Raw genomic sequence first — 11,168 nt, 5'->3', positions numbered from 1 at the left:
CGACACTGGAAGACAGAAGAGTAAGGGGAGACATGATCACAACCTACAAAATCCTCAGAGGAATCGACAGGGTAAACAAGGATAAACTATTCAACACTGGTGGGACGCGAACAAGGGGACACAGGTGGAAACTGAGTACTCACATGAGCCACAGAGACGTTAGAAGGAACTTTTTCAGTGTCAGAGTAGTTAACGGATGGAATGCATTAGGCAGTGATGTGGTGGAGGCTGACTCCATACACAGTTTTAAATGTAGATATGATAGAACCCAGTAGGCTCAGGAATCTGTACACCAGTTGATTTACAGTTGAGAGGCGGGACCAAAGAGCCAAAGTTCAACCCCCGCAAGCACAAATAGGTGAGTACAAATAGGTGAGTACACACACAGAGGGGCCTCGTAGCCTGGTGGATAGCGCGCAGGACTCGTAATTCTGTGGTGTGGGTTCGATTCCCGCACGAGGCAGAAACAAATGGGCAAAGTTTCTTTCACCCTGAATGCCCCTGTTACCTAACAGTAAATAGGTACCTGGGAGTAAGTCAGCTGTCACGGGCTGCTTCCTGGGGTGTGTGTGTGTGTGTGGTGTAAAAAAAAAGTAGTTAGTAAACAGTTGATTAACAGTTGAGAGGCGGGCCGAAAGAGCAAAGCTCAACCCCCGCAAACACAACTAGGTGAATACAACTAGGTGAAATACACACATGCACATTCACGCACACACACACATGCACATACACGCACACACACACACATGGACACACACACACACACACACATTCACACACACACACACACACACACACACACACACACACACACACACACACACACACACACACACACACACACACACACACACACACATACACATTCACACACACACACACATACACAAATCAAATCACTGGCAACAGGAGAACTGCCAGAAATTTGGAAGGCAGCTAACGTAGTTCCAATATACAAGTGGATAGGCAGGAGGCGCTGAACAACAGGCCAGTGTCCCTAACCTGCATATCATGCAAGCTGATGGAGAAGATTGTGCGAAGAAAGCTAGTGGAACATCTGGAGTGAAAAAACTTTGTAACACAGCATCAACATGGGTTCAGAGATGGCAAGTCCTGCCTCACGGGGCTAATTGAATTCTACGACCAGGCATCAAAAATCAGGCAAGAAAGAGAGGTGTGCGCAAACTGCATATTTTTGGATTGTCAAAAAGCCTTTGATACAGTACCACACAAGAAGCTAGTGAAAGAGCTGGAGATGCAGGCTGGAGTGAAAGGGAAGGTAATTCGTTGGATACGGGAGTACATACGTAACAGAAGACAACGAGTCACTGTGAGGGGTGAGGTCTCGGATTGGCGTGACGTTACAGGTGGAGTCCCGCAGGGGTCAGTCCTTGGACCTATACTGTTTCTGATATTTGTAAATGATCTCCCAGAGGGTATAGAATCGTTTCTCTCAATGTTTGCTGATGATGCAAAAATTATGAGGAGGATTGAAACAGAGGATGATAGTAGGAGCCAACAAGATGATCTAGACAAACTGAGTGAATGGTCCAACAAATGGCTGTTGAAGTTCAACCCGAGTATATGCAAAGTAATGAAACTAGGCAGTGGAAACAGGAGGCCAGACACAGGATACAGAATATGAGATGAAGTACTTAATGAAACGGCCAGAGAGAAAGATCTAGGAGTTGAAATCACACCAAACCTGTCTCCTGAAGCCCACATAAAATGAATAACGTCTGCGGCATATACGAGGCTGGCTAACATCTGAACTCCCTTCAGGAATCATTCAGAATCTTGTACACCACATATGTAAGACCAATCCTGGAGTATGCGGCCCCAGCATGGAGCCCGTACCTTGTCAAGCACAAGACGAAACTGGAAAAAGTTCAGAGGTATGCCACTAGACTAGTCCCAGAGCTAAGAGGCATGAGTTACGAGGAAAGGCTGCGGGAAATGCACCTTACGACCCTGGAAGACAGAAGAATAAGGTGAGACATGATCACAACCTACAAAATCCTCAGGGGAATCGACCGGGTAAACAAGGATAAACTATTCAACACTGGTGGTACGCGAACCAGAGGACACAGGTGGAAACTGAGTACCCAAATGAGCCCCAGGGGCGTTTAAAAGAACTTTTTTCAGTGTCAGAATAGTTAACAGGTGGAATGCATTAGGCAGTGATGTGGTGGAGGCTGACTCCATACACAGTCTCATGTGAAGATATGATAGTGCCCAGTAGGCTCAGAGACCTGTACATTAGTTGATTGACAGTTGAGGGGCGGGACCAAAGAGCCAGAGTTCAATTCCCCCCCCCCCCAAGCACAATTAGGTGAGTACAACTAGGTGAGTACACACACACGCAGCCGAGTAGTTAGCGTCCGCCTAACTAGTCCTCGACTCAAGTCCATTACATCCAGCGGTCGACCCCACAGACGCATTCATAAATTTGTACATGCTGTTCATTCAAAATGCGAATTTTCTCAAATATAAATTAATATCATAAAATATTAGCATATTGTGCATATATAGGCATAGGTTAGGTTAAGTGTTTAGGTTTGTTGGTGATTATTTGAATTTGTAGTACGTGGGTGAAGCATTTATAGCGTTGTGGTTCGAACAAACTTCAAAGTGTTCGAACGAAATCAGTTGTGAGTTGTGTGTAAACCGTTTTTCATTCATAAACAGGAGGTTCGGAGGGTGCATGAAATCACTTTTGGTTCTTTGTTTGGAGGACGGGCTAACACCCGCCAAACCCATTGTTTATGAATGAAAAACGGTTTACATACGACTCACAACTGATTTCGTTTGAACACTTCCGAACAAGTGCTTCACTGATGAAGTTTGTTCGAACCACAACGCTATAAATGCTTCACCCACGTACTACACATACAAATAATCGCCAACAGCACCCAAACGCTTAACCTAATATAACCTATGCCTATATATGCACAATATGCTAATATATTATAGTATTAATTTGTACTGGAAAAAATTCCTGTTTTGAATGAACAGTATGTTAAAATTTATGAATGCGTCTGTGGGGTCGACCGCTGGATGTAATGGACTTGAGCCGAGGACGGGTTGGGTCAGAAACAACTGGGCACAGTATTATTCAACTAATGCCTCTGTTCACCTAGCAGTAAATAAGTACTTGCGAGTTAGACAGCTGCTGTGGGCTAAATCCAAGAGAGAGAGAGAGAGAGAGAGAGAGAGAGAGAGAGAGAGAGAGAGAGAGAGAGAGAGAGAGAGAGAGAGAGAGAGAGAGAGAGAGAGAGAGAAAAGAGAGATAAATGTATATAGTTGACACAATAGAGAATAATTGATCGAAAGTCAGAGCAACAGAGCCCACGGTGGGAGAGAAGTGGTACAGAAGCTCTTGAGTTAGATGCTGCGGGCACCGAGGCACAAATAAGTAAATAAACACACACCTGATGTATATCATCACCTAGCAGTAAATAGGGACCTTGGAGTAAGACAGCTATTGTGGGTTGCATACTGGGCATGGTGTGTAGTTAGCCTAGTAGACATGATCTAAATCATAGGCTGCGAGTCATTAAACAACCGGCGAATAGAAATTCGGGGTCCACGAGCTAACAGCTCGGTTGAGCAGGCACAAATAGATGAAAATAGGCTCAAACAAACCCATAACCATACACACACACAGAGGCACTAACCTAGTCTTTCTGGTCTGGACAAAGATGTCCATACCTTGTCAAGCACTAGACAAGGAGAAGGTTTTGAGGTATACCACTTGACTAGTCTCAGAACTAAGAGGCATGACTTACGAGGAAACGCAGGGTGAATTTCACCTCACGCCGCTGGAAGACGGAAGAGCTTGGGGGAGACATGATCACCACATACAAAATTCTCTGGGGGAATTGATAGGGTAGATAAGGACTGATTATTTAACACGGGTGGTACTCGCACAAGGGGACGCAGGTGGAAGCTGAGTACCCAAATGAGCCACAGAGACATTAGAAATAACTTTTTCAGTGTCAGAGTAGTTAATAAAAAGAATGCATTAGGAAGTGAGGTGGTGGAGGCTGACTCCACAACCTCACTGACTCCAGTTTCAAATGTAGATATGCAGCCCATCCTCCTGTTTTGGTAGTACTTGTAGGAAGGATGAGGACCATAATACATATACCGACGTACAACCCCATTAGAAAGAAGAAATCGGTACTATTGAATTTGGACAAACCGAAAAAACTTTTTTCTAATGTTGCAAAGAAAAACCAAATTAATTAACTAAATTCGGGAAGCACATATAAATAGGACATATGATCGACTTTGTTAGATCAGATCTAGTGTATCTGATCTAACTCACCCCCCGGTGGACCCACCCCCCGGTGGACTCACCCCCGGTGGACTCACCCCCCGGTGGACCCACCCCCCGGTGGACCCACCCCCCGGTGGACTCACCCCCCGGTGGACTCACCCCCCGGTGGACTCACCCGCCGGTGGACTCACCCCCCGGTGGACTCACCCCCCGGTGGACTCACCCCCCGGTGGACTCACCCCCCGGTGGACTCACCCCCCGGTGGACTCACCCCCCGGTGGACTCACCCGCCGGTGGACTCACCCCCGGTGGACTCACCCCCCCGGTGGACTCACCCCCCGGTGGACCCACCCCCGGTGGACTCACCCCCCGGTGGACCCACCCCCCGGTGGACCCACCCCCGGTGGACCCACCCCCCCCCTGGACCCCCCCCCCCCTTCCCACAGACAGCTAAGGGCCTGATAACATCAGAAGCAGCAAATACAACCTCAGAGGCCATAGGATGACTTCAGCAGTATACTTGGAACATGGAACATCACAACAGCCTACATAAACATCATCTAGGAGCAGGACAGATAAAGAGAGATAAACAAAACTTAGAGACAATAAAGAATGGAGATAGAGAAGGAAGAATGAAGATAGATAATGAAGAATGAAGATAGATAATGAAGAATGAAGATAGATAACGAAGAATGAAGATAGATAACGAAGAATGAAGATAGATAAAGAAGAATGAAGATTGATAATGAAGAATAAAGATAGATAAGGAAGAATATGGAGAAAAGAGAAAACATATCGAAGAGAAATATATTAAAGAGAGCAAGTAAAAACAATATAAGAAGACTAAGGATAAAAAAGAGGATAGAATTGATAAAGAGAGAGGATCACAAATGAACAAGAATTGTTAGGGTGAAAGAAGGATAAAGAGAACGAAAAGAGGATGAAGAATAGACATAATTTCAATTTCTTTCTTTATTATGCACCCCATACCCATCCCGTGGGCGGTCTAAAGGGTTACAGAATCACATGATCGGTTCAGGAACTGAACCCTCTAGTTCGTTTAGTTAAACAAATACAATCTTTTGACGCTTGTTACACAATTTTTAATGTTATATATACATGTACACATACTCATACATACTTGTACATATATATACACATACATATACAATCATCTATACAAATACACACATCAAAAATCTTTTGTATCACAAGTGATTTAATAAGAGGCTCACAACAATCACTATACAAGGATATCGAGAAAAAATGTCAAGTAAGAGAGAGGATATCAACAAAGAAAGAGAATATTAGCGGAGAGGATATCGCGATATAGAGGGAATATCAAGAGAAAGGATTTCAAAAGGTATAATATTAAGAGAGATGATATCAGGAGTGACGATATGAAGAGAGGGAGAGAACATCAAGAAAGAGAGATAATATTAACAGAAAGGATATCAAGAATTAGAGGAGATATCGAGAAAGTGATGAGTATCAAAAGTGACGATATCAAGATGAATATATTAAAGAAAAATAATATTATTTGCGAGGATATCACGATAATATCCATAGCTAGGATATGAAGAAAGGAGGAGACATTAAGCAAGAAAATTTGAAGAAAGAGGATATCAAGAGAGATCATGTTAAGAAATAGTAATCAAGAGAGAGTTTATATTAAGAGAGGCTATCAAGAAAGTTGATATCAATAATCAGAAAGGACTTCAAGAAACGGGATATCAAGAAACAAAATATCAAAAGCGAAGAAAACAAAGAAAAGGACATCAAAAGAAAGTGTCTCACAAGAGAAGTTATCAAGAGAGGATATCAAGAAAAAGAGTGGATATAAATAGGGAATATATGAAGAAAAAGAGTGCATATCAGGAGGAAAGATATCAAAATAGATATTAAAAAGGGATATCAAAAGATGAGGATTTGGAGAAAAGGAGAGGATACGAAGAGATAGATATAAAGATTGAACGGGAATATCAAGATAGAAACAGATGATATCAGGAAAGAGGATATGAAGATTGAAAGAGAGGATGTCAAGCAAAACAATATCCAGGAAGAGAGAGGGTATGAAAACTGCGAGGATATCTATAGAGAAGATATAAAACAGCAAGAAGATATCAAGAGTATATCAAAAGAGAGAGGGTATGAAAACTGAGAGGATATCTATAGAGAAGATAGATACTGCAAGACGATATCAAGTGGATATCAGAAGAGAGCATATCACGAGAGAATATAATGAGAGAATAAAAACATTCATAGACGATATCAAGAAAAACTGACGATATCAAGATATCTAAGAGAGAGGATGTAAAACGAGATATCAAAAAGGAATATATCAAGAGAAAGGATAATAAGGGTGAAGATCTAAAAAGAGAGATGATATCACATAGACGATAATCAAGAGAGAGGCAATATCCAGATATATTATATCAATAAGGAGAGAATATATCAAGAGAACGGATATGAAAAGTAAAGATCTAAAAAAGAGATGGCATCAAGAAAGAGTGAATATATCATGAGAAATGATATCAAGAAAGAGTGAATATATCATGAAAAATGATATCAAGAAAGATGATATCAAGAGAGATGATATCAAGAAAACGTAAACATATAGAGAAAAAGGATATCAGAGGATGATATCATGAGTGAAGATCTAAAAAAGTGAGTTGATATCAAGAGAAACGAAGAGAGACGATATCAAGAGAGATGATATCAAGAAAAGAAGAGGATGATAAGAAAGGAAGAGGATATCAAGAAAAGAAGAGGATATCAAGAAAGGAAAATGATATCAAGAGAGAGAGGATATCAATGGATAGATGATAAAAAAATAAATTGGAAATCAAGAGAAGCGATATAAATAGAAATCGAGTAATATATAGGATATCAAGAGAAAGGATATAACGGACAGAAAATCAAGAAATATATAGGATATAAAGAGAGAAATAATAAAAAAAGCGCTAGGATATCAAGAGAGAGAGAAAATCGAGGATAAATATATCAGGAAACAGCGAGAATATAACGAAAGAGAGAGGATATCAAGAAAGAATATCAAGAGAGAGAGAATATCAAGAGAGAGAATATCAAGAGAGTAATGATATCAAGAAAAAATGAGGACATCGAGGAGAGAGGGATATCAAGAAAGAGCGCGTTTATAAACAAAGACTGAGTATATCAAGAAAGAGAAAGGATGTCAAGAAAGGCAGGGGATGTCAAGAAAGAGACAAGATATCAAATAACAGCGAGGATATCAATGTTCATAATAATTCCTATATAAATTCAAGAAATTACTGTGCAGATATGTGTTTGTGGAACTAGAATTTTTCCTGCACATTTCATGTATTCATTTTACAGTGTTTTAGTATCAGAGTTTTTCACTGTTCTGCGGAGTGTTTTGTGTTAATATTTGTTTCAATGCTAATGTATTTTGAATAAGTTTTGAAGTTTTTATTTGATCTGTGTGTGTGAGTTTTGTGCATTTATCTCAGATCTTCTTATTCACGTCTTTTGTCCTTGTTGAAGTGCACTTGCATGTGTTGCTGCAGCCTCTCATGTTGTGGTAAAACTTGCATGTGTTATAACAGCCTCTCATGTTGTGGTAAAACTTGCATGTGTTATAACAACCTCTCATGTTGTGGTAAAACTTGCATGTGTTGCTGCAACCACTCATGTTGTGGTAAAACTTGCATGTGTTATAACAGCCTCTCATGTTGTGGTAAAACTTGCATGTGTTATAACAACCTCTCATGTTGTGGTAAAACTTGCATGTGTTGTTGCAACCTCTCATGTTGTGGTAAAACTTGCATGTGTTGTTGCAACCTCTCATGTTGTGTTAAATCTTGCATGTGTTGTTGCAGCCTCTCATGTTGTGGTGCAAAAAAAAATATTTCGTACGTATGGCTTCTATTGAACACACAAATCATTTTTACTTAGTGTATGTTAATGAATTTGGGGAATGTTGGTGTGATTATTTGCTGAATATCTTGGTTATAATAGTAGGAGTCTGCTTGTAATTAAAAAGTATTTTATTTTAATTCATCATATATCACTTGTAGTCGATATTCACGAGATGTTAGTATTTTTTTTTTTTTACCGATATGCAAACAAAGAATAACTGAGAAACATCGCGCAAAGGAGTTCTTACACACCCTCCTCTACCGAAGGCCCAGACGGTACTGAGCCCAACTCAGTGTTTCTGCCCCACACCGCCCGCCACGCGCGGTCCCGCCTACATGGAATTACAGCTTAACGCCATTCTCAATTAATGTTAATTAATGATCAGGTATGGGAAATAAAATACAAAATTTGTTATCCTGTTGTTTAGGCTTTACAAATGATAATAATGTTTGCATAATATCTAAAGCTTTAAGTCTCAGCTGCGACGCATCGCGAAAGTTTCAACTAGCGAATTGTGGCGTCATAGTCGGGGGCACGTGTGGAGGGGTGGTCGGGGGCAACAGGTGAACTGGTCATCAGTGGTCCCCCGGCACCCACCCCGACAGCACACACACAACTCGGGACTGGCGGAGGACGCTCCTGCTCCTAGTGTCCTCACTCCAGTAGAAAAGTTGATACAAATTTTCTTCAACTCGCACTATTTATACGTCTATTTGCGGCACGAGAACATTTCCCATGAGTTGCAAGGCGCTTCCTATCACTGCTCTGCTGGCGTCCACCGACAGGCAGACGAACTTTATTCCAAATTAGGGAATATATTTTCCCAGTGCGAAGAGGAAGTGTGGGGAGCCCGCTTGCGGCAACATCCGGGAGGAATAAACCTTTATGACCCACTTGCTTTTGAAGGAGTGAATTGGGATTTGACTGGAAGCTACGCAGTGTTCCCCGCACATTAACATTTTTTGGTTTATCTTGTAAAAAGAAAAAAATTGTAAGTAAACATTGTACTGTTTAGTGAATCGAAAGCGTTAATAATAAACTTGGTGACAAAGTTGAAGTGATTTCAACGGGTGAGAAATAGTGTTCCCGGGAGGCGGTGGTGCAGTGAGGGAGATGATGGAGCGGGTCGGACACCAGAGGGCGGAGCTGGACCAGCAGCGGCCTCGCCGCTCCTCCACCACCAACTCCAGCTCCGAGGAGAAGTATGGCCTGCGTCCAAGGACCATCATCAAGAGGCTGCAGCAGGAGAGGGTTCGTCAGGAGGTGCCCAAGAGGACGGTGAGGCCCAAGGCGAGACCCGCGCCTCTGTCAAAGTACCGCAGGAAGACGGCCAACGCCAGGGAACGCCATCGTATGAAGGAAATAAACAACGCATTCGAGTCACTTCGCAAGGTTCTTCCTGACGTAGTAGAGGTTGAAGCAGCCTCGTCGTCCATGACCAAGATCACGACTCTGCGCCTCGCTGTGAACTACATCAGGGCTCTGTCTCACGTCCTGGAGGATGAAAGTGTTGATGACATCTCTTCTCTTCAGAGCTCACTCGAATGTTCATTCCAGAACTCCCTCCAGCAGTCGCTTGAGCGGTCCTTCTGCAAGACTATAGCCCCCCAGGAAGCCTCCGTTAACTCCTTCCGCTACGAGCACTTTACGCCACCCTTCAGCCAGCAGTTTCTCCTTCAGGCGTCTCAATTCTCGAGTTATTACTCCAATTCCAATCATTCATCCACTATTAGCTCGCCCTCGACAGTGCGGGGTTCGCTAGATAGTGCCAGCGATCTCGAGGACCTTCTCTCTGACGACTCGTGTTTACTGGAAGACAACTTGGATGTTTTTCACGACATACCAACCTTCTCCATCCCTGACCCCTTTGACATCCTTCTGGGGGCCGAGAAAGATACGCTCGTCTTTACCACAGAGCTGTGTAGTTCACTCTAGTACTTTCAACATGACTGAGAGTTGTGTTTGATTTCCTATCAAAATAGAAGTCGTCCTTCTCTACATTGCTGTCTCCAGCAAGAAAGGTAAAAGAATGCGTTCAATATGTGATGCGAATAATTATTTCTATGAGAGTGTTCTGACCTGCTTAGCTAACACTACTCGGTTTGGAGACGCGAGACACCGTGTGTATCTATCATAAGGCGTTCATGTAGTGAATTATGGTGTGTATGTGTGTACCTAGTCAGGTAGTTCTGTCCCTTTCTGACTAAAAGTATACGCGCAAAGGAAGGGACTTAACAAGCAACCAAGTCTTGAACACAATGAGATGACTGCTTGGGGTGTGCAACATTCCACAAGTCACACACACAGAACCGCCACCTTGTGCGATGCTAGTCTATTGTGCCATATTGTGCCACCAGAGAATATCGATCATGTCAACTGGCAAAGAAAATTGTCATAAGTGACCTGTCAACGTTTCGTCGTGTGTGTTGCTTTCCAGTTTTATTATATTATATTATATATATATATATATATATATATATATATATATATATATATATATATATATATATATATATATATTTTTTTTTTTTTTTTTTTTTCTTTCATATATAAATATATATATATAATATAAGTACTGTATAGCCTAAAACACTGTTCTTATAGGCGGCCTGAGCAGTCAATAAAACGTTTGATAAGCTCTGTTAGAAGGTGCCATATAATGTAATAATTTTTTTGTATACATTACAATTTGTGAAAAAATATAAAAAAAAATTACAAGTGAACCCTGAAAACATTTTACTATGGTTTCTTGAATGTGTTTCTCATGCTGTGACATCTGGCACCAAGGTCGACATCAACTTATTTGCAGAGAAGAAAATATTGGTAATATTGAGAAAATTGTTAGTCATAGTACATAGAGTTAAATATATATTTGATCAAAAATATAGGTTTAATATCAAGACGTTTGATACGCGCTGATTGAAAACGACTGTCATGTTATCTGTGACATTAAAAAGTAAGTCTGATGATATTAATATTCCTTTGA

General features: G+C 41.5%; 1 protein-coding gene across 1 annotated transcript; it reads left to right on the top strand.

The window, feature by feature from the left end:
* The first annotated feature begins 8,581 nt into the window (after window positions 1–8,581).
* LOC123763435 (helix-loop-helix protein delilah) lies at window positions 8,582–10,647 on the top strand. The gene has a single exon (XM_045750586.2). The coding sequence runs from the start codon at window positions 9,296–9,298 to the stop codon at window positions 10,115–10,117; it is 822 nt and encodes a 273-aa protein (XP_045606542.1). The 5' UTR covers window positions 8,582–9,295; the 3' UTR covers window positions 10,118–10,647.
* The last annotated feature ends 521 nt before the right edge of the window (window positions 10,648–11,168 follow it).

The sequence above is a fragment of the Procambarus clarkii genome, chromosome 49, assembly GCF_040958095.1.
Source record: "Procambarus clarkii isolate CNS0578487 chromosome 49, FALCON_Pclarkii_2.0, whole genome shotgun sequence".
NCBI classification, from domain to species: domain Eukaryota; kingdom Metazoa; phylum Arthropoda; class Malacostraca; order Decapoda; family Cambaridae; genus Procambarus; species Procambarus clarkii.
This window is presented reverse-complemented; position numbering and strand designations above follow the sequence as displayed.

What these genes read in the sequence shown, in the direction of transcription:
- LOC123763435 (XM_045750586.2), top strand. Translation starts at nt 9,296, where the DNA reads ATGATGGAGCGGGTCGGACACCAGAGGGCGGAGCTGGACCAGCAGCGG.